At 33.4% G+C, this 25,084-nt stretch overlaps 1 protein-coding gene across 2 annotated transcripts; it reads left to right on the top strand.

Moving 5' to 3' along the window:
* The first annotated feature begins 215 nt into the window (after positions 1 to 215).
* On the top strand, positions 216 to 25,084 carry PLSCR5 (phospholipid scramblase family member 5). Of its 2 annotated transcripts, none has more exons than XM_035278194.2 (8): positions 216 to 387; positions 6,000 to 6,040; positions 10,731 to 10,909; positions 16,160 to 16,202; positions 17,137 to 17,357; positions 19,416 to 19,577; positions 21,442 to 21,603; positions 24,998 to 25,084. In XM_035278194.2, the coding sequence occupies exons 2-8, from the start codon at positions 6,028 to 6,030 to the stop codon at positions 25,034 to 25,036; spliced, it is 819 nt and encodes a 272-aa protein (XP_035134085.1). In that variant the 5' UTR covers positions 216 to 387; positions 6,000 to 6,027; the 3' UTR covers positions 25,037 to 25,084. The 2 variants fall into 2 exon arrangements, with proteins under 2 accessions (XP_035134085.1, XP_078211108.1); XM_078354982.1 differs by having other exon boundaries at positions 5,907 to 6,040; positions 24,998 to 25,080.

Here is a 25,084-nt window from a genome sequence, read left to right on the forward strand (position 1 = left end):
CTAAACATGCGCTATTAAGCATAAATTAACTCTGATGTGTTTTGCCTATATATTTAATGTATATTTAATATAACAATTATCTCAATTTCTTGGAAACTTTGCTCTTGAGGGATCCAATCTCAGAGAAGCTTATTTTCATTGCTGGAAATGCAAAGGAAATGTGCTGCAGACAAATTATATACCCTAGCTGGCACTGAATTGCAGCTGCACTGGCTGTGCATGATATGGCCGCTGTCAATGAAGGCAGCTGTATGCAGAGCACTGCTGGGCTGTCGGCTGCAGCTACCAAAGGGCACAATGCAGTATTTTGGTGATATCTGAAGATGCAGACAGATGTTGGGAAGACAAAGTGACCACACTGAGCAAAGCGCAAGAACAAAGGCAAAGGTAAATATAATTTAAATAATGGTAATAGTACAGTAATTCTTGGTAGAAAGAATTGAGGTCTCAAGATTGTTAATGTCATCTTAATTCTTCCCTCCATCTACTTATTCTCTTCTCTCCTTCTTCCCTCCCTTCATCTCTCCTTCAGACACATACATAAACATATACTCTGAAGAATATCTAGATAAATAGTCGTTGCTATTTCATATCTCTGAAGAGGACAGTTTTCTGCTTGCAATTTCCATCTTGTTTTCCTGTAATATAGCCTAGAATGTTTATATGCAAGAACCTCTCAGAATATTTGCTCTTCTTTTAGACACTTTAGAGAAAAGTACCATTATGAACTATAAAAAGTTTATATTGTGCATAATAAATGATGCAAATGCCGGAAGACAAAGACACTAGTCTCGCTCAAAGAAAATATATAAGACTGAAAATTTTAAAAGAACTTCTATAGATAAACTAAACTTTTGCTTCAGCCTGGGGCTTTACAATATACTAATAATGCAATACCATTTGTTCCATGTTGTGTCTGTGAACAGAACTCCAAATTAGAAGTTTTTTTCCATGTCATCTTGGTGAACGGAGACCTAGATATATCTGCTCCAGAATTATCATTCAGACAGATTCTACCATGTGTCCTGGATTCTTTTTTTTACATTCTAAAGAATGAATATTGGATCAATATCAGTTTGAGTAAAAAAAGAAGGGATTTTAAAAATTATCTCTTATTAGAAGCTAAGAAGGGTGATCCAGTTTACTATCCTCATTATGTAAGAAAGAATATCTTAATAGCTATTACTTTCCTGTTTTAAAGAAACAGATTAAGGAAAAATCTAACACATATGTGTGAAACAATGAATTTCTCATTTAAATGATACATTACTAATTCTAATTTCTTTGCTTTATAGAAAGTATGAGTTATGTCACTATTTTCTGGAGGTACTAACTTACAACTTAAAAAAATTAAAAAATCGCAATGTTGCATCTTTGTATTATGATACTTGACTAAAGTACGTGTCCCCAGAGTGGAGTTCACATCACTAAATATTGCTCTGCTCGGCAATGTCATGTACACAGTAAAAAGTTAGTAAGTGTTTGCTAAATGAATAAATTAATGAGGCACTGCATAAAAAGGGTAGGTTTGAATAAGATACTGAAAAATGCACATTGATAGGAGGTTTACAAAGGGTGAATAACTGGCTAAGAGAAAAGCACATTCACAGAAAAGAAATCTCCAATTTACATTAAGAAACTGGGTGTTTCAGGTTTAATATGGTAGTTATAAACTACATGACTCTGAAAAACTATTTATAATAATATATTCCCAAATTTGTTTTATTTTTATTATTTATTTATTTATTTATACATGCATTGTCTAGCTCCACAGTGAATTTTACTATGAAAAATTATAAATCCAGGGATAGTAAGACTTAAGTGTAGAAATATGTGCCTTAGGTGCTACATGATTGAATTCTTACGTGGATTCATATTTTAGCAGATAATTCCAGTAGCATCACTGAATGAAAGGAACTATTTATTACTGAAGTATAGTCCAGTTATGCACCAATTCCCACCTCTACAGTCACTTTTATAACAAATTATTCACAAAATGTGCTATTATTTTTATAGGATGCAGTATAAGATAAACAAAATACACACAAAGTGTTTATGTTACCCAGTTTATAATGTAATCAAGACCTCTACTGTTACCTCCACATAAATGAAACACCTCTAGTTCATCCTCTACTATACTGACCAAGCCAGTATTGGAAAGGATATGTGGCAGTAGGCGCTCTTACCCACTAATGTTAGGAATGTAAATTGGCACAAGTTCCTTAAGATCAATTCAGCGCTATCTGGTAAAAATTAAGTTCTTCATACTCCATAAACCAGAAATTTTATTTCTGAATAAATACCTTCAAAAGGCTGCTACGCATGTGCATAAGAACAATGCTTTACATGATGGAAATAATTTAAAGGTTCATTAAAAGGGCAATGGCCAAAAATTATGTTCATTATATTTATAAAATGAAATAACATACAGTGGTTTAAAATAAATGTAATTTTATGTATTATGAATTTTTTAAAAAATTAAGTGAATAAAATTTGTTTTAGAATTATAACTAAAATAATATTTATATGACTCAAAATAAAACAAGTAATTATCTTTCACTCCATATATTTGCATATATGTATATTATATATGTATATGTTTATATATTTATGTATGTATACATACATTTTATAGTAAAGCCAGAGACAGAATAATCATTTGTCTAGTATAGTATTCCTAAAGCCAGTTCATCCAGTCCTTGGTTCTGTCCCATACCTATAAGATTATATCTTACTCCATTTTCCATTCTCTAGAAAAAAATGGAGTCAGATATAAGATTACTGTATTCTAGAGAATGGAAAATGGAGTAAGATATAATCTTGTAGGTTACAGTTTATATATGCAGTTTACAGTAATATACTCTTTATTACAGTCTTTGTTTTGTTTAGTTTTATAACAGGCAACATTTCTTTTCTGTCACTATATAGATTTAATTGACATTCTCTCACTTTGTACTGAGAGAAACCATTCTGGTGTGTCTTTCAGACATTAAGATGTAAGTCAAATACTAAGTACTAAACAATGAGTAAAGTTCTGAACATCACTATAATATTGAATGAACAGTCCTTCAGAAAGAGCTGTGATAGGTCCTGAAAATAGTTCATGGGCAGAAGGGCATTGTGCAGAGATTATGGTGCAGTTTGTCTACAGTTCCTTTTGGCTGGAAATAAAAAAAGGGGTGGGGGGGGACATAAAAGGTTCCTTTTGTTTCAGAAGGATCAGGACCAGAAAGGCAGATCATTCTGAGTAATTGAGCAAGCCCATACAGCAGAGCAGCAGACCAGAGGCTCAGGAGAGAGCGGAGACCAATATGGAGTTTCCTGGGACGAGGCAAACTCACTGATCCTGTGATTTCTGGTACTTATGTACTTTTTACAGCAATGCTCTCAATGTGATCTGAAGCCTTGAGTTCTGTCTAGTAGACATGTCCACCTCAGGTTGGCTCTATTTCATGGAATCAAGTGAGGGGGCCAGAAAAACTGCACCCTGGTGGCAAAGTGAAACTGATGCTTCTTGAAAAGGTCAAGGGCTTCATAGCACAGAGCCAGGAGGATGGTGTGATCTTCTTGAGTAATAAACGGTTGTCCTGGTTCTTCTGGGAAGGTAGCAGGTGTTAGGAGAAGAGCACTGCGTACTATGAAGGTGAAGTTGAATGGCAACTGCAATAGCAGAAGGAGAGAGACCAGCTGTGCAGCATCTCCTGGCTGCATGAACACACAGTATTAGGACACTTGAAACATGTGAGAATCCTAGTAAACAGAGTTTGTGAGCCTCTCCTTGAGAAAAGCTGAGAAAAAGAAAGGAATGAAGGAAAGGGAGATCTCAGGTTGACAAACAACAAGCCTTTAAAAAGTAAAAAATATCTGGAGCTAATTTTTATATAAGGTGTAAAGAAGGGATCCAGTTTCAGCTTTCTGCATATGGCTAGCCAGTTTTCCCAACACCATTTATTAAATAGGGAATCCTTTCCCCACTGCTTGTTTCTGTCAGGTTTGTCAGAGATCAGATGGTTGTAGATATGTAGTGTTATTTCTGAGGCCTCTGTTCTGTCCCATTGGTCTATATCTCTGTTTTGGTACCAGTACCACACTACTACTCTAGCCTTGTAGTATAGTTTTAAGTCAGGTGGCATGATGTTTCCAGATTTGTTTTTTGTTTTTTAGTTTTTTGCATAGGATTTTCTTGGCTATGTGGGCTCTTTATTGGTTCCATATGAAATCTAAGGTGATTTTTTTCCAATTCGGTGAAGAAAGTCAATTGTAGCTTTGGGGGGATGGAGGGCTAAGGGAGGGATAGGAGGGGTTGTGGGGATAGGTGAGGGATAGCATTAGAAGAAATAACTAATGTAGATTACAGGGTGATGGAGGCAGCAAACCACCATGGTACATGTATACCTATGTAACAAACCTGCATGTTCTGCACATGTACCCCAGAACTTAAAGTATGATAATGATAAAAACAATAAAAATTTTAAAAATACGAAAACAATTGGTATTGTCTTTGGGAAGACAGGGAGGGTGCACAGGGGAAGCAAGGGGCATTGACTATACCTCACTAGTAGCCTTACCAGGTTCAATGATCTGAAAAGCCCTCAGTGCAGATTAAATATCAAAAGCTCTTATCAGTCACCTCCCCTTGTCATCACATGTCCATGTCATAGATAGTTATCCCTGTAGAGTTCACAGGGATATGTTTATCACAGGGATAGTTATCCCTGTAGAGTTCACAAATATGTTTAATTCACTAGGTTTTAATTTTTATTCCAAAATTTGTGCTGTATAGAGCAGTCAAAATTAACTGGTGAATTATGATCACAATTCAAAATATCTAGTTTGATAGTGTTAATAACTTAATTTTTTGGATTAAAGATTTTCTAAATGCCCATGACAAACATTAAAAAACCTAGGAAACATACAGTTTAATGTAAAAATACTAATAACATTTATACATCTTTTCTGCAAAATAACAACTTAAATAATAGTAACATTTTTCAACTCCAAGCACTAAGAAAACAACAACAAAACCACTCCTCTTTGTCAATAAGGAAAAGTCAGACATCTGGCAGTCTGCAAACTGTGAGGTTGACTTTATAATTTTTCATCACCAGCTATACCTCCTGAAGTCTCTTAACTATTTTCAGAAATAGGCAGTGTTGCTGATAATGCAATATATCCTGCAAGTCCAACCTTGGTGAATTATACCATCTAGGGCAACTGACATGGTGAGCAATATCTCCACGGTCACCTGGGCAGCTGCCTTTAGAAACATGAGCTGTCTAGTCAAGGTTATAGCACTTCTTTTCTTTCCTAAGTATTCAACGCAGTTAAATATCATCTGTAAATTTCAATTCGCTTTACAAGGCTATTGAAGGTTTGTATATTCCAATGCCTCTGATTAATCAAATTCAATTAAAAAGGAAAATAAAGATTTATTTATACAATTTTAGGGAATATATCCTCTTCTTGTTTGATTTGAGTTGAAGGGATGGAGATAAATCCGACAGAAAGTACAAATAATAACGTTCGAGTATTTTCAACATGTAAAGAATTGTCAAAATTTATACATAATAGGATGTCTTATGACAGAATCTGGCAAGGAGACTTCTAGAAATTAGAAATACAGGATATTTCTGATATAAGAGTAATGCAAATGTCTATATTCTAAGAAATATAAAAATAAAAACAACTTGGTTTAAAAAAAAAAAAAAGACACTTAAAATGAGTGTTGCATGCTTTCCTTTCTGGTTTTTAATATTTTTAAATTATTCCTTCAGCCACCAAAGTTATATGATGGTTTCTGAACAGTGTTTACTTTTGTGACAGTTGCATCTCACTCTGTTGTCCAAACTGATAAAATCCAGAAGTCTAGAAACAGTAAGTCACTCCTTTCCTCTGTTACATGTAAGCTGACAGGAGACCAACACCTTCTGAAGTTTTATGCATGCTGCGTTTTCTCTTCTTGCTGCAACAAGTAAAGCCTTTGTTTTCCAACCTGGCAGCCTTTGAAGAAGTGACTCAGACATCTTCATGGCCTCTAAAGGTAAGAGTAAATATAACCAACTAATAATTTTTTTCTTATGACTAAAAATATACAATTGTGGATGTGTTACGACCAGTGAGATTGGTACTTTAAAAGCTGTCCTTTGTCACTTTTGAACATTGTGATTTTAAAATTTTAACTCCAAGAAGCATGTTGAATTAAATTTTAAAACACTCTATCTGATAGATTATAAACGTTCAGATGTAAACGATGTTTTAGTTATCATGAATATAAACATAGTGAATTAATAAGTAAAGCTGCATATTAAAGTTTAGAATGGGAATCTTTAATGTTAAACACAGGTCAGGGTGATATTTTAAGTTTAAAGGGATTTGAAGAAAATTTTTCACACATAAGTTAGAAAGTGTTAAAGTGCAATTTCGTGGTTCTTTAAAAAAATTGAAATTATAAAAATGTATGTGGGTATATAGTAGATATATATACTTACAGGATACATGAGATGTTTTATTACAAGCATGAAATATGAAATAAGGGCATAAAGGGGAATGAGATATCCATCACATCAAGCATTTATCTTTTGAGTTACAAACAATCCAGTTACATTGTCTGTTTTAATTTCTCATCTGTTATTAAAATTATGTTATGTAGCCATTTATTATAAATAATATTACATGAGTTATTGATTCTTAAATGTGATGGGCTGGAAATAAATATTTCTGAATTAATTGTAAAGCAAAAATATTTTAAAATTTCTTCATGGTAAATTAAAGACAAAACACAGAAAATATCTAATTTAAACATGAAGACCACTTTGGGAATTAGGCCTGGTGAGTTTTTTTCAAAGCCCTAAAATTGCAGAAATGTCATCACTGTTACCTTACTTTAAAGAAGTTCCCGAAAGACAAGAGGTGTAGTTGTTTTTAAAGTAAGTTGCAATCTTACTACAAACATTTGTGAAACTGTATAACAAAATAAAATTATAATGTGCTTTCGTTTCATTGTTAAAATGAACTGTTAAAGCCTAGACTATAATGAAAAGTGCTACCATGAAGAATTATGATTAGTACAATTGGTGGAAACCTTTTAAATTAATTACAAACAGGATAATAGAGTTCATCAATTTGTAATATCCTAAATTAGTGATTCATTCAAAGAAATGTGTATGCTTACTTGCTTCCTTTATCAAAACATACTTTTGAACACTATTTAAGGTGAAACAAATGAGGTAATCATTCCATTTTTTATCAACCTTTAATGTAGACCAGTCCCTCAGTCCCCCAGAATCACTGGGAAAGCTTACACAAATTCTAAAATATGGATGTGAAATAGCGAAATCACGAATTTGGTATGTCATTTTTATTTCTATCTGAAGGCAAATAAAAAACCTTGACAAGTATTTCTTTTCATTTAAGAATGGCACTAACATTTAGTCCAAAATACTTCGGCACTTTATAAAATAAGAGTTACAGCAATACTGTAGCCTGTGAGGTAAAGAGTTGCAGAGTGTATAAAATATTTATAAGCTAGTTATACATTTTTAAAAGAGTAGATAGAAATTCAAAGCCAGTAAGAAATTCAAAGGAGTTTCTTCTTCATCTGCTGGTCTGAATCTCTGAAGAAACTTGTGACTGGAAAGTAATATTATGCCAAAGTATGATTAATCTACCAAAAAGCAGTAATGCTCCATAATGATAAAGACTTAGGTCTAAACTTAGAAGGAAAACTTCAGGTGGAAAACTGACACTCCTTCTGCAACCAGCTCAAAATATTTAACACATGGAGTGGATAAAACATCTATTAGAGAGACTCCATGCTATCTAAGAGAATACAAGTGACAACAAAGCTTTCTTTCAAATTAGGTATCTTGTTCAAGAGGGCAAGCCAGATTATCACCATTATCTACATAAAACATTTTTGTAGATCGTTTTCTTCAACTGTATTTAAAGACATTATTTATAACATCATGTTCTCTGGCCCAGTAGCTATATTGGCAATTAGCATTTTCCCAGTGAATGCAGACTAATTGGACATTTCACACATTTCATGGGCAGATCAACCAGCACTACTAAACCAAAAGACATTCTAAATACCAGATGCCATTAGAACTGGAGAAACATTTGTGTGGTCTGGAGCCCCCTGGCTTAGTATAAGTTAACACCATTTGAGAGCAAGTTGCTCTTAAACAGGATGCTTTAAACTGAACAAGAGCTGTGTCCAAAGATTGCTTCAATGTGAACTACAATCCCAGAAGAAGCGGCAAGTGATCTCCGAGTAGTGATGACTCTCAACAATCTCAGGCAGAGATTCACTTATGCTTTACTCCTAAGTAAAGACTTTGGACATAATATCCTCTGAGCCTTAAGTGCATTAATGCCTCTGGACCTGCTGTGAAGCCTAAGGCCCTCCAGGCCTGAGTGAGGATGTACAGGTACTTGCCAAACCCTCAATAACCTACTGCATTTTGTTATAGCAAACATAACTTATAAGATAAAATTGGGGTAATCTGTGAGTCCCTTTAACAATGAAGTTGACAATGAGAGAGAATCTAATAATCTTATACTGGCTACTGATCCCTACACATGGTTTTTAATTGAGAGATAATGTGTTCAGTGAAGTGCATAAAGAGCACCTAAGCTCCATGATTTTTAAAATAAGAACACACTCATGACTACCACCAAGGTCAAGATATAGACATTTCTATATTCTATGAAGTTCTTTTTCTAGCCAATAGCCATGCATTCTCTCTTTTTCAAGATGGACTACTATTCTGAATTTTATCATTGTATGCTAGTTTTCTCTAGATCATAATTTTGCCTCTATGTTTTTCTCAAAGTGTTAACAGTACATTTGGCACTAATGCTAAAGAAACAATGTTTATTGCCCTTTAATATTTTTGAGTTGTTATTGCTATATTAATGGCCATTAGCTCTTCTCCCAAATCTGACATAGTGTTACATAGTCTTCCTCTAGGTTTACTGCTTAGGATCCAATTCAGGAACCCTACTCAAGAGCAAGGGGAGGTCTAAAGCCTGTATCTTTTGTATCTGCCCCAGATGTATGAGAAGTTCAGGATGGGGGTCCTTGTGGAAGCCAAACTGCTATAGTATTATCAGCGGGAAGCTCTATTTTAATGGGGCCATTTGACAGTTATTCTATTTGGTCCTCACCATAAAGCATGTTCAAATTCTAAATATCACAGACCAGTACAAACTTAATGGGCCTACGCTAATAATAATAAACTCAGTTTACTCTTACAACCTTAAGGTTAAATAAATAAATGAATGAATTTACTTCATGAATAAATGAATGAATGAATGAATTCAGAATATCCTTGAGTTTTCTTGATGACAGAAAATTTACTATCACCAAAGGAAACCCAATTCAGTTTTAGAATTTCTATTTCAAAGATTTAAAAGATAAAGATACTTCTCCACCCCCAACACACACATTCACAAATTTAAATGTCATTGCTGAAGTGAGAACATTATAATTTGCTGCTAATTATATAGATTCCACTTCAATTTTGGTATGTGAGTAATGACAGTACTTATTCAAATCCTTGTGTAGCTGTTATAAATGTCCTACTTGTTATCAGTGCAGAACCAATTTCATTGCCCTTCTCTTGTATATGTCTTTAGGACAATCTGAATTACTTGTCTTCATAATGGCCCTTCTCATATTTGAAAATATCCATCACAAACCTTGCTTCACATCTATACTCAATCTAAAACAGCATAATGTTGATAAACTAACTGAATGCATTTGTGAAAGCTCTAAGACTTTAATGATTGCTAAACAAGAGTAGTAAAAATGCTGATATTCTTTGAAAAAAATGGTATCTAATGAGAGAGATATCCAAATAGTAGTTATGTGAGAAGAAAAAAATAGTAGAAAGGCTATCATTTATATTTTAAACAAAAAGACTTATGCATATACCACCTTATTAGGGGATATGCATAATATTACACAGAGCAATGCAAAGTAAATAACAAACTCCCAAATTTCAGAATGAGAGATGATTAAAATTGTAACCTATTTACCTGGCAATAATATAGAAAACAGGTGTCTTCTCTAAAAATTTTAGTCAAACTTTATAGAATTATTGGATTATAATATCTTTTATCTTTTGTAATATTGGGTGAGCTACAAAGGGATTCATACCTTCAAACTATTATTGATTATATAAATATAGACCTATATAAATATAAATATATACAAATACATAGAAATATATTACTGCATATATATGCAAGAAACATCAATTTATATGTATATCTTACATAATATATAATTTACATATGTATAAAGCAATCAATAATTACTCTCCACATTTTGCTTCATATATGTATATAATATATAATTTACATATGCATATAAATATGTATGCAGTAAGTATATATTTGGAGTAATTGTGTATATATAGATAGATATATACACACACATACATATACACATATGCAGGGTTTTTTTAAGTCATTTATCTTGACTAAATTCAACTTTTTCTCACAACTACTATGCAGTCTTCTGCATTTCTTTTTTTCTAACTTAGAGGTCAAGCGGTAATGGCAGTGAGTAGTGAAAATAAAGAAAAGGAAGGGCATTAAAATGAGAGGCAGCAGGAAGCAGGAGATAAACTACCCCAGGAATAAAGAAGTAACAAATATTTTAGGAAGGACTAAGTAAAATGGCATAAATTTAAATATGGATTGAGATTTTCATTCTCTTGCAGATGTCCAGAACCAAAGAAGAGGTCTGCCTCGTTTTCTTCCTGGAGCTCCAGACCTGGACCAAAGCCTTCCTGCTTCATCTTCCAATTCAGCAGCCCAAGCATGGCAGCCGAGTCTCCCTCTGCCAAACAGTTTCCTGCCAACAGGCAGTCTCCCTCCTGGTCTAGAATATTTAAGCCAGGTGTTTTTATCTTTCTATTCCTACAGATATTTTCTCCCCTTAAAGTTAATAGAAACTTCGTTTCTGGATTTTCAATCAAGATTGAAGACTTTAACCAATAATTTACTGAAATGAGAAAACCATTATAAATCATAAAATTATAAAATATTAATTTTATTTATTTATACTATCTTAAAAAGTGTTTTATTACTACTTTTATTCTCCCTATTTATTTGACAGAATGACGAGACTAAATATTTTTGATAGTGCTGTTTAGCACATTTATCCACTTGTTCATTGTTCAAGGCATCAGCAAATTTGTCCTCAAGAAATTGTCTAATACGCTAGGCCACAGTGGCTCTCACCTATAACCCCAGCACTTTTGGAGGCCAAAGCATGTGGATAAGCCAGGAGTTCCAGACCAGGCTGGCCATATGACAAAACCTCATCCCTACAAAAAGGACAAAACCTCATCCCTACAAAAAGTAGCAGAGCATGATGACATTTGCCTGTGGTCCCAGCTACTAGGGAGGCTGAGGTAAGAGGATCACCTGAGCCCAGGAAGGTCAAGGCTGCAATGAGCTGTGATTGCACCATTGCACTCCAGCCTGGGTGACAGAGTGAGACTCTGTGTTGGTAAGAAAAATAAATACGTAAATAAATAAAAGAAAAGAAATTTTCCAATATTTATAGTCACCTACAGCTATTTAATTAAAGAATATTTGTTGAGTACTTGCTACACTCGAGACATATAAAGCATGAAACCTAGCCCCTCTCACCCAAAAGTTCTGCAACCTAATCGGCAAGACAAAAAAAGGAAAAGTTCATGTAAAGTGCAAGCCTGTGTACAAATGACCAGTAAACACACTACTGTAATTTGTGCGGGTGAATAGAAGACAGAGAGGTTGTTAAGGTTCAAAGTACTTGGGAGAGACATCTGCAATGTGCTGAGAGTTTGTCTTCAGCCGAATCTCAAAGGGAGGACACAAATCCAAGAGAAAGCAGTTATAAAGCGGACATTGCTGATACCAGTGCATCTCCAGGCCAATTTGCTTGAAAGAGGGTATAGTCCCTGTTCTAGTCATTGTAGAGTAGGCAGGATTCAAGCCTCATAATAAATCAATCAAAATATCGCTATCTGAATTTTACGGCATATAAATAGCTATTGCTATTAATGTATGTATAGTATTGTTGCTTTTGTATGTTATCCTAAAAAAAGATTAGAAGTACAATTACACTAATATTGAGATGTCAGCACATCTGCTGCAATTTTCAGCTTGTTTGGCATTCTTTCAAACTATAAAGTCTATCTCCTTTATCAAAATCAAATCTCTGTGTTAATTCCCTTAAGGTACAAGAGATTTCTGTTATGCCTGATAGGGTTTAAGCTGCAAGCAGCATATGTTCCTGGGAAAATGTTTATAATTGCAGATGCCTTCTCCAGAAACCCACTGGCAGACAAATGTACTTTAGAGACTGGAGAGCTCAGGGAGATATGTAAAAGAGCTGGAAATGCGAACCTACCATCTTCCATCTGCAGAAAGGATCAGCTGTAATAGCTGACTAGAGTTGATGAACTGCTGCAAGCTGTTTGGAAATGTTGTCAGACAAGGTTTTGCCAAGTATAAAAGTGATATACCAGTGCCAGAGGGCTGAGGTTTGATGATCACATATGGTCATCACATATTCTTCTTCCATTCATGAATGATGACACACCCGGAGCCAGATGCTTGACATAAATACATTTTTGTTACATTCAATAGAGATATGAGCCCATTGGCTTGGGTTCTAAAATGGAATAAATTTTCCAAAAATATACCTTTGCTAACCTTTCCTAGAAAAGAAAAATATGCCACCAATTGTTGAATTGGTGGCATACTTCTAAAGGGAAAGATAATTTACTCACTTTATACTAAGAGAAACTTTTTATTTATTTTAAAACAATGCACATATAAGAGGATGAATGAGGATTTCCAAAGTGTTATGCCATGAGTCTGGAAGAGGCACAATATAAAATGAATTTTTAGATGCTAACTTTTCTCTAAAAGCCACAAAAATCAAATAAACTAATGAACATTTGGAAATAGCACATTAATCAATGAATAAACAGGAAATATACAATAAATATCTTTCTAAATTAAAAAATTGAAATGAAATATTTTAAAATTATCCACTCTCTTTTAATCAAGTCCATCCAATTAGTATTGAAAATCTTATTTCCAAGAACAGTTTGAAATATACATATATGAGTGTTTAACTATATAATGAATATTAAATCTAAGAATAAAATCAATAGATTCTTTTGGGTTTACATGTTCATACAGTCAATAACATTTTACTGTATAGCATCAAAGAATAATTATTATAATTTAGTCACCTACAGATAAGAGTAATGAGTTAAAGTCTACAAAACTTTGTATGTTTTATAGACTTTGTATGTTTTAAAATACAATTTACTTTGAAATTCATGTATCAACCTGAATCACGGATACCTGTCAACTTGATTTAAAAAAAAAGAATTAATTCTTAAGCCATTCATCTAACCCTACCATTGTATTTTCATTTCTACAGCTTTTATACTTAAGGAGTTAAGTTTTACTTGCCGTGACACCTAAATGTATAATTCAATCTGTTTAAAGTTTCCAAAGTTCCTAGTCTATCAATCAATAGGAAAAGAATGGAAAATGCCCCTTTGGGCTATGGTTTATAAGTAGCTAAGTGATTTTTAAAGAAAGTGACAAGAACAACCAAAAACAACTCCCTTAAATCCAGGGGACATTTTCACAGAGAGAGCAAATCAAATGTTATTACAAAGGGTGGGGAGGGTGTAAGGGTAATGGAAAAAGAAAGGGTACTGAAGTTCCATATTGTCACTTAAGATTTGTTTCCGCTAAATTTAGAGTAGTGATGTCAGTAAAGAAACAGAGTAGAACACATGTCCGAATTGATGGCCATTTACAAGCTCTGTGATCGTGGGCAAATTACTTAATCTCTCTGGGCTTGTTTCCTCACATTTAAAATTAATGACATCTATCTCTCCTAGTTTTTGTGAGGATTAAATCAGAGACTGTCTAAACATCTAGCACAGTGACTATCTTACGGTAGTTATTCAATTAAAAAAACTGCTATTGTTGGATATTAAATCCACCTTTTTCATTATCAGGCAGATTTCAATTAATAGTTTCTAAATTTCAACAATAAAACTTGATTCATGACATCAGTATTCAAAGTGCCTAAACTCCCACTTTATTCTTGACCCCACAGATATCCATTTCTAAGTTACTTGTGCACAGATCTACTGCTAAATAATCATGTAGATCCTTGTTGAGGCTTACCACTCCATTTTCCCCAAAAGAGAACAGAACTAATTATAGTACACTACTAAAGACTTAGTCTAGTTTTTTTTTCCCTAATAAAAACTTTGTAATTATTGTTAAGTTAGGTTTTAGGGTTTCTTAGATCATAAATTATTTTTGGAAAGATATTTTTTGTGAAACTTAAAAAAATAGGCCATACATATCATTTTATCAATAATAAGATTTAAATAGAGAAAATGATATTAGTTTTACCGCCACCTTAGGACATACAGGGAGAATGAGGGAAATAATGTAGCTTCAAATTACCTGAGATTGTGATCTCCAATCAATACCAAAGTTTAGTAATGACTGGCCAGTTTAATAGTGGTGAGTTTTATAATGTGAATGGTGAAGAAAAGTTTAAGGTGAGATGAAAAATGAAGCATTAGAAAATACAATGATCAGCAGCATATTCAGTGTTCATGCTTTTGCATTATTGGATCTTCAAATACAGAATATTAGATTTAAAATAAACACAAATAGGCCAGGCACAGTGGCTCATACCTGTAATGCCAGCAATTTGAGAGGCTGAGGTGGGTGGATCACTTGAGGCCAGGAGTTTGAGACCAGCCTGGCCAACCTGGCGAAACCCTGTCTCTCTACTAAAAATCCAAAAATTAGTCGAGTGTGGTGGCAAATGCCTGTAATCCCAACTGCTCGGGTGGCTGAGGCACAAGAATTGCTTGAACCCAGGAGGTGGAGGTTGCGGTGAGCCAAGATCCTGCCACTGCACTCCAGCCTGGACCACAGAGTTGGACTCTCTCTCAAAAAATAAAAATAATAATAAAACAAACACAAATAAATTTATTTATAAAACATAACCTTCATATTTTCTTGAAAAAGCAATTTGCATTATAGACTTTTAAATTTAAGTTATTTCTCAGCTATCTGAGGATACTTTATCTCTATAAATTAACTTTGCTTTTAATGACCTAAGGCAAATTTTGTAATGTATTTAGTGCCATAACATGTATTTGACTTAAATTGGTATTTTGTTGGCATCAGCAGGATTTTTACTTTTTGTTTGTTTGTTTTTTAGTCCAAGTTGAAAGTGTGAATGAAAGAAACATGTTTACAATAAACTTTTGGATTTAACAAATATATTCCATCACTGAGAGAAATGAGTTGTAGTTTGACAGAGTGAGAGTAGAGGTAGGCAGAGGCTAAGAGGCAAGGCCAGACATTCAAATCATTATCGTGTTGTTTCATGTCTTAAAAAACAAAAGAAAACTGAGTTTTAAAACATCTTAAGCATTATAATTCAGAGATTGTTTAAAAATCTTCACAATCTCCTGTTTCCAAGATCTACTCTAATTTTTTATTATCACAGAGTTAACAGGACTTAATTCTGCTCCCGTCTCTCTTTTTTTTTTTTCTCTTTTGAGACAGGATCTCCCTCTGGGGACCAGGCTGGAGTGTACTGGCTCGTGGTTCACCGCAGTCTTGACGTCCAGGAATCAAGTGGTCCTCCCACCTCCCTCTCCCTCCAGTGCAGCTGGGACGAGAGGCACATGCCACCACACCTGGCTAATTTTTGTATTTTCTGTAAAGACAGGGTTCGCCATTTTGCCCAGGCTGGTCTGAAATTCCTGGGCTCAAGCAATTCGCCTATTCTGACCTCCAAAAGTTGGATTTATAGGCATGAGCCACTGTGCCTAACCCTGTTCCTATTCTTATTCTTGCTCAATTCCGCCTTGGAATTTTCAGGGTTCTTCTAAATTTTTACTTAAATAAAAAATATTTCACATTATTTTGTATTATAAAATGTGAGATATTTTCAAACATTTTTCTAATAAAAAGCATGGAAATAGCCTAATTTTATTAATATAGTAAGTAGGATAATAGTAGTATCTCCAAAGGTTTTGGACGTATTGTGATGGAATACTTTTTATTTCCTTTGTGTTATCCTTTACAGTTAGACCTGATTATTATACACCAGCAGGTGGAGCTGCTTGGAAGTAAGTGCATTATTTTCTGTATTGATTAAAACTGTTGAAAGTATTCTAGTTTTCAGAAGTTTCTTTACATCTAAATATGTTGTACACAATAAAGTTAAATGTGTAGAATAGAATTAGATCAAAAAGAGTACTAGTTGTTTTTTAATAAGAAGCTGAAAGTAAAATTATTAGTCTTATGTAGATAAAAGTAGAAGCCATTCAAATTCTGTTACATCTACTTTAAAATAGTAAAAGGTATTTGATCATTTCCATGAATGCTAATTATTTATTTTTCTTAATAATTTCACAAATGGAAGTCAAAGTTTTAATTAAATAACAAAAATTCATCAAAACAAAATGTTACAGCTTTATCATTTTATCAGTGATTTACCAAATAGGCAAATTATTTAAGAACCTACAAATTTACAAGCATGACTAACTGGATTCAAATTACTTAAGTATTTTCTATTTTTGTTGCTCTATATTTTCCTAAAAATATGTAAAAATTGAAATACCACGATAGCATACAACTTTAGATATATTGCCAGACAAATAAGATAAAATCACTCTTATCAACATGAGTGCTCCCAATAGCACCATGAGTGCTTCCAATATCACCATGAGTTCCATAACAATAATATAATTATTTTTGAGTTATAAATTATTCTTTATAGGTTTTGTCCTTTAGTTAAACATGTATACTCTATGTTCTCAAATAGGTCATATATCTGGAATAAACATTAATTAATTATATAGCTTCATTCTAACCATTTACTTTGATTTCTATGGCTAAGTCTTAAAAATTTAGGGCATAGAAATAAATTTGTGTGAAGAAGATACTATATACTTAACAATTGATCATTGTATTATTTTAATAACATCTTCCCTTCATTTAAAGTTATCAATACTAACTAAAAAAATTGTTTTTATGAATTTTTTTTTTTTGCTCCGTCAGTGATACTTGGTACCGAGACCTCCAACAAATATGAGATTAAAAACAACTTAGGACAAAGAATTTACTTCGCAGTGGAGGAAAGCATCTGCTTCAATCGTACTTTCTGTTCCACTCTGCGATCTTGCACCCTGAGGATCACAGATAACTCAGGTCGAGAGGTCATTACAGTGAACAGGCCCTTGAGATGCAACAGCTGCTGGTGCCCTTGCTACCTACAAGAGGTTTGTTACCGGCTCTGGATGTCTTTTTTGTTTTTTAAGATTAGCACTTGTTTCTTTTAGAGGAATTCATCTGGAGCAGGGGGGCAATCAACCTGTCAATTGTTTTAATTATTAATAGTATGTTGTTCCTTTAGGGACAGATCAGCTTGAGGATCTGGTGATTCACTAAACCTTTTTCCTTTCCAACCAAAAACTATGGTGGTTTTCATGATATAAACTGGTGAGGACAGCTCATGCATCATGTATATGAGATACACCTCTGGAATCTCTATGGTAGTCATGTAATTGTAATGTCTACATGTTCCACCATTGGGCATGTATACCTTTGTCTTTTCTAACTGGAGCAAAGTCCAGGAAGTGCTAAGTGATATTAAACTCCTCTAAGGTGTTCTCTTGGTTAGGTATCATTATTTAGTATGGAATCTCACATTGCATTTACCTGTTTATGACAAAGCCCAAGGTTTTGTCATAAACAGGTATTGTTCTAGAGGGAATAATTCAATTATTTTATTTTAATATGTAATAGAATTACACTATTATTTAGTAGAGCTGTAATAATAACTTTCATTGATATATGCAGTTAAATTGGCACAGAACTTTTACTTACTTTACTGGCTTTGATACCATAACATTCTATTCATGAGCAAGAATAGAATCATGACATCTCTCTGAACTAGAAATAATTACTCTCTATATTTTGCAGTCAAGGAAGGAGAATGGAGGTGGCTAGCCTATGACTACACATTCAAGAAATCAGGAAATATCATAGGTAGGACTTGATCCAGGTGTACTAATTTAAGATCCAGGTGTACTAATTTAAGCCCAACCTTCTCTGTTAGAACCTGTGGATAAGTACTGGCCTTAGGATGATAAAAAAATATTAATATGTAAGATAGTTATTTAGGGAAGTTTCTAATAACATATATCAAAGCCAATTCTTCAACTATGTTTAGGCAAGCATCTGGCTAATTGATAAGATGACTGAAGTGCTCATGCACGGAGCCCAAGAATTTCCATCTGTCTAATGAGGATATTTAATATTAATATGCCTCAAGATAGTGTAGTCATTATGATCACAGAAATATGCCCATTTAAACATTTCTGATAATTGTTTTCTTTAGTAGTCCAGTGTCATAAATTAAACATAATATATATCTTGATACCTATTAGTAACTTTTTAAAAATTTGGTCAAAAGCAAATTAGTAACTTTAAAAGTGATCCCAGAACAGATCCATATTAATTCTAAGCAGTCTAGTTGAAATCACTTTTATCTATCCAAGAACATTATAGACATATGCATAAGACTATGAACTTAATAAGAAAAGTCAAAATGAGATCCAATAATGGAGAGATGGCTTGGTTTAAAAGCAAACATTTAAAAAATTTGTACCCACCCCCAATTTATTTTACAAAATATTTTATTGGGTTACATAAATATGTAAAGATAACAGAGTCAAATACTAAAGTAATGCCTGATAATGCAAAAATTCAACTACTAGTCTTTAACACTTCAGAAGACATGAACCAGCAATCAAATTGGAGTTAAGTGATTATAATCTGCAAGAAGCATTTGTTTTTAATAAAAAACAGATAATCTGAAAGAAAAAAGTATGAATATGCAATAATTGATAAAGAAGGCTTAAATAGATGTGTGTTGTGGCTACAACTAGAAGGAGTAGATGTAAGTTACTTTATACGAACAGCTTCAGTGGTTCACCAACTCTTGTACCTGGAATAAAATGGCAAAGAAGCCACCGTCCCAGGGTCAGCAGATAGTCCTGGGGCAGATTATCTTTAGGGAAGTAAGACACAGACTTTTAGTGCACAGTGCTAAACATATATGTTTAGCATATATATGCAGTGAATTTCTTTGCTTCCTGTAAAATATTTATAAAACCCCACTGCTTTGTATCCTTAGAAGCAGATATTTAGAATAATTTGTAGAATATCAAAATAATTTCACAACTGAATATTGTTTACAGGTAAATTGACATTATAGTAAAATTAAAATATAATAACCTAAGAAAATCTTATTTTACTATTTTTTCTTTTTACAGTTAGAAATCCAAGCCCCTCCTGGTACAATAGTTGGTTATGTTGCACAGAAGTGGGACCCCTTTCTGCCTAAATTCACAATCCAAAATGCAAACAAAGAAGATATTTTGAAAATTGTTGGTCCTTGTGCAACATGTGGCTGTTTTGGCGATGTGGATTTTGAGGTACAATTGACAAAATAAAAGAGTTTTCATTTAGGTCCTGATTTTTTTTGCAACATAATTCAGTTTTTTAAATGTTCAAATTAATTTCATCTCAAGTAAGTTTAGAAAATAACATATTTGTGATATAATATAATTTGTACATGCTAAGAATAGGAATTTTTAAATCCAGAGATACCAAGTCCAAGGACATTTAAAAAATAATAATACAAAAATATATCACCTTGGCCATCATATCTGTCATAGAGCAGTCATAAGTATTATTCAAAGTAATTTTAATAAATTGAATATAATGGAAGTATATTTAGCTAAATACAATTCTATTTGTTTTATGGGCAAAGCTACTATATCTCTTTGCTTAGAACAGTAAGTGTGTTGTTATTTTAATATGTCCAAGACTTTGAACATCAAAATTTTTTGTACACATAGCTTTGCCTTTTTAAGATAACCAATATTTTCTGATTTTGAAAACTAGCACATTATTCTGTTTTCAGTGTGTATGATTTATGTAGAATTACAGGACACATGGCATAAAGCAAACGTATATAGTTTAGAATCACCTAAATTGTGCATTTTTTTCTATAGCCCTTGTGATCACATATCCCAGTTTAGTTCTCATTTCAGCCACATTGCATTAAAACAGCAATAATTCAAAAGCCATGTTTCTAAGACTTGCTAAGTTAGCTTTGTAAAGAAAACCTTACTCTCATATTTGTATAAATTGAATATTTAAAAAAATAGTTGCAAATTCAATCTGTAGCAATAAAAACTATCTTAACAGATTTTCCTATATATACATCTTAGGTAGACCAAGACAGCCTAATTGAAAGCATGTATTTATTTTTCATTCATACATACATATATATGTCAGCAAGGACATTCAGTTTTCAGGACTTCAGGAAACACTGTTCATATGAAATACAAACAAATTTTGCAAACTGAGCTGTTCTAACTTCACCCTATTATCAAAGGATTTGTCATGACTTTCCTAAGAGTAATATGATTGAAGAGGACTTTAAACATAAGTGTTTTAGCCATCATGCTGTAGATATGTCTTAAGTAACCCTCTCTATTCTCTATCTTTTACTTCCTTGCTAAAAGTGATAGTTTTTCTTGAATTGCTTTCAGCATTCGGGTAAGAAGCAGAGTAAACAAACAAATAGCTGACAAAGTTGAATTGTAAACTCCTTCTAGCTGAGAAAGACTAGACTTTGATGTCAAGGTGATCTTAACTTCCATGTGATACATTAGCCAGGAGGATTTTTTTTTTAATGTAAAAATAGGATTTAGGATTCGTTAGAAAGGAATGACATAATAAATGTCTGAGTATAATATAAATATGTGATTTAACAATGGCTAATATTTAAATGTTTCAATAATTATAAAATCTTAGCAACTAGAATGTGAAAGTTTACAAATTATTCCTAGAAATTAATTTAATTTCTTCTGAAATATTTTTTAAACATATCTTTTATATTTCTAAGATGGAAAATTCAGGTTTAAAATCTGGGCCTCAGGTAAAGGAATTGCCTTCATGCTCAGCTCATACAATTGAACTATGTACCTGCTGCCATCTTGTGGTGGTTGAGCCTTAATTATTTATTATGATAGTATTCTCCATCTGTATACAAAAAAGAAAAAGAATTATGATGGATTAGAAAATTTTCAAAAGAGCAAAATTTCTAAAAACTGAACTGAAAAACTAAATTTACAAACCTATGCTTACATGATAGAATGAGTAACACAGACTTGTCACTTGGAGATAACAAATGAAATAATTCAAATCTCTCATGAAGTAAACACCCTTAGAAGTGTAAAACCAACTTTTTCACTTTCAAATGTAATACTTCTTATTTTCTTTTTAAAGGTGAAAACTGTTAATGAAAAGCTTACAATTGGGAAGATTTCAAAGTACTGGTCAGGATTTGTAAATAATGTCTTCACAAATGCTGACAATTTTGGAATTCATGTTCCTGCAGATCTAGATGTAAGAGTCAAAGCAGCAATGATTGGTGCCTGTTTTCTCTTTGTAAGTATGAGCTTTGAGAGTATAAGTGATTCGTTCTTCTCATTCTCGCTTGTTAATTACAATATAGCCAATCCCATTTACACAGTTTTACCCCCAAAGAGTATATTTTATTCAATAGAAGGAGAGCTCAGGAGCAATATTCTCCAACAATTAGAATTTAGAAGCCTGCATTTCTATTAGGCAGCCCCTCCCCAGTGATCTCATATCTCTTTCTCAAAGATTGTTGCACTATCAGATCCTATCCATCATTTCCTTAAAAACCAAGTTGCCTCTTGCTTTTACCTTCAATTTAGATTTTTTGCTTATTTTCACTTTAACTAAAACATATGCAAACATAAATGTCACATAATTTATCCTGGGTAAAGTTCCAAACTGATTTATTGCATACTAGTGAACTAGATGATATTAAGACTGTTGCCTTTTCAATATGAACATAGATACATGAGATGACTTGAGTTAACAGGTACCAGTTGCCATTATTTCTAACATAGTATGTCCTTGTTTTCACTTTACAATTTGCAGTTATATTGAAAACCTTTTATTCCTTGGTGTATGGAGATTGGTGATAGAAGAACAGAAGTCAAGTTATACCTGTCAAAATGCTTAACCTATATCCTGCTCTTAAAATTCCCTCTAATATTTACCTCATTTCCTACCATTTTCAATGCAGTTATAAAAACTTAAGGAATTTTTAGGCCGGGCGCGGTGGCTCACGCCTATGATCCCAGCACTTTGGGAGGCCGAGGCAGGTGGATCACGAGGTCAAGAGATCAAGACCATCCTGGTCAACAAGGTGAAACCCCATCTCTACTAAAAATGACAAAAATTAGCTGGGCATGGTGGTGCGCGTGTGTAGTCCCATCTGCTCGGGAGGCTAAGGCAGGAGAATTGCTTGAACCCAGAAGGCAGAGGTTGCGGTGAGCCGAGATCGTGCCACTGCACTCCAGTCTGGGTAACAACAGCGAAACTCAGTCTCAAAAAAAAAAAAAAAAAAGAAATTAAAAAAAAAAAACAACTTAAGGAACTTTTGTTTTTTGTTATATAAACACATGTATTTTATATAAATACATGAAAACTATGTGTAAACACAGGCACACGCATGTGATTAAACCAAACAGCATAAGAGTTGAAAGTAGGTTGTAGGCATGATGCCTCTTCCCCTCATTATATGAGTGTGCATTTCCTAAAAGCAAGGAATTCTCTTAAACAGCACAGTACTATTGTCAAAGTCAGGCGCTAAACACTGATTCAATGCTATGATCTAATCTACAGACATTATTCAGGATGCACCGATTTGCCATAATGATGTCTTCTTTTCTAACAATACAAAATCCACTATCACGAAGTATGTCCAGTTTATCACATTTCATTAGTTTCCTTTCACCTGGAACAGTTCTTAACGGGTGTGTGTGTGTGTGCGTGTTCGCGCATACACATGTGCACATGTGCACACACATGTGTGTTTTCCTGAGTCTCATCACATTGGCATTTTTAAAGTGAATAAACCAATTATTTTATAAACTGTGGCCTAATTTCAGTTTGTGTCATGGTTAGATTCAGGTTATGCACTTTTGGTAATCATGACATTTTTATAAAGCTTAAATTATTCCTCATATTTTATTGTTTTCTGGGGTTTCAAAATCCTAAATCTGATGGTCATATTAATGACCTATTTACTGAGTCTCTCCTAATGATACTTGGAAAATATATAAACTAAAAATTATTCCCTGATGACTTCACTGATGGAAATTTAGAATTTAATACAGACATAGATCTACATATGCATATATACATATATATGGATGTATATTAGGATTATTTCTCCAGGATTTCAGAGAAATTATTTTAACTTACAAGTCTCCTATTTTTGGTAGAATGTGGAAGTGATATCTGTAGAGTGCTAGATTTTTAAACTTACTAGTTTTTCACTCTCAACTCCCATTTTCATCTGCAAATCTAACCAGGTCAATCCACCCTGCCTGTTGCCGAATGCCCTCTCTTCTCTATTCTCCTCTATCCACTGGACAGTCCTTTTATCTTGTCACCCTTCCTTTGCTTATTTTTCCCATCTTTGATCATTCCGCACCTTAACACCAACCCCTCCACATACACATCCTTTCCCCGAGATCTCCATTAGGCCTTTCTGATTAAGCCCCACACTTAACATGAATACTTAGAAACAGATCATTTTTAATCTTCCCTACTCACCTATTTTATATAACAGCCTGATGGTAAAAATGGACTGCTAAAGTTGGAACTACAATTTTCTGTATTTTAAAACTTACCGGCTTTTCTTCTGGTTTCAGAAACCCTCCAAATATATGTTCTTCTTGTAAAAGCAGGTATTTCTTAATACGCATGCTTTGAGAGATTGATGGGTTGTAGGTTCAGTAAAGGTGGATCTAGATCCTACTCAAAGTGTGGTGTAAAGTGCAAGCATCTGCACCACCTAGAAGCTTACTCAAAGCAAAGAATCTCAGATCCCACCCCACATGCATCAGGACCTGCACTCGAACAAGATGCCCAGGTGCTTCCTCTGTGCACCATAAGTTTAAGAAACACTGATCTAGATAATAACTTATCATCTAAAAAATAACTTTTAAACTCCAGCATTTAAGGGAGAAATATGTTCACTGAGAATAGTTAATGACTCCCATTAATTTCTCTTTTTTTTCTTTGTATCATCATATTATAAAACACTTGCCTTTTTTTTGCCAGTCAGTATAGCTTTTAAAACTATTTCTTACATGTACTACCAAGATAAATTACTTTCTTCTATATAGAATTTTATAGAAAAAAAATATGTTTTTAATTTTTTAAATGTTGCTTCCATTTTATTCAGGTGGGAGCTTTAGAAAGCTGCTGGCATAAGGATATTTCCTGACATAAACACAAATCTGAATTCACAAATGAAATCTAATTTTTGGTCTTTTCTTGTTCTAGACTACCGCTTCACAACCCACAACTACTTCAACTCACAACCCACTCTTTGAGTTCCCTCAGTACTTCCTCAGATAACTGCCAATTGCTGATCACATTATCTGTGGTAATATATTTAATTTTTGTTCAAATCTTAGCGTCTATTATAACTTCATACACTGACCCAGAATGCCTACAGTCTAATTCTGCAAAGGATTTATCACCCAAAACTTTGACAATATTATGCAGATTGAGATAAGATTTCCAAGTTACTTATACTCTGAAAATTCAACGTGAAAATAAAATGTCATGAAGCTTAAAACTTCTGAATTTTTCTTCTCCTGATGAATCATCTAATACTGGAACACCAATGGAAATACAATTGCTTTACATAATCAAAGCTTACATATCAAACTTTTTATCTTATTTGTTGTCTTTTTGTAAATTCGCTTATTTTCAGTTTATTTACTTGTAGGATTTTATGTTCTTTGAACATTCACTGGCTGGATTATAACAAGCAAGATAATGAAAGCAATAAAATATGCAGAACATATTTCAGTAA

The sequence above is a fragment of the Callithrix jacchus genome, chromosome 17 (genome assembly GCF_049354715.1).
Source record: "Callithrix jacchus isolate 240 chromosome 17, calJac240_pri, whole genome shotgun sequence".
Taxonomy (NCBI): Eukaryota; Metazoa; Chordata; class Mammalia; order Primates; family Cebidae; genus Callithrix; species Callithrix jacchus.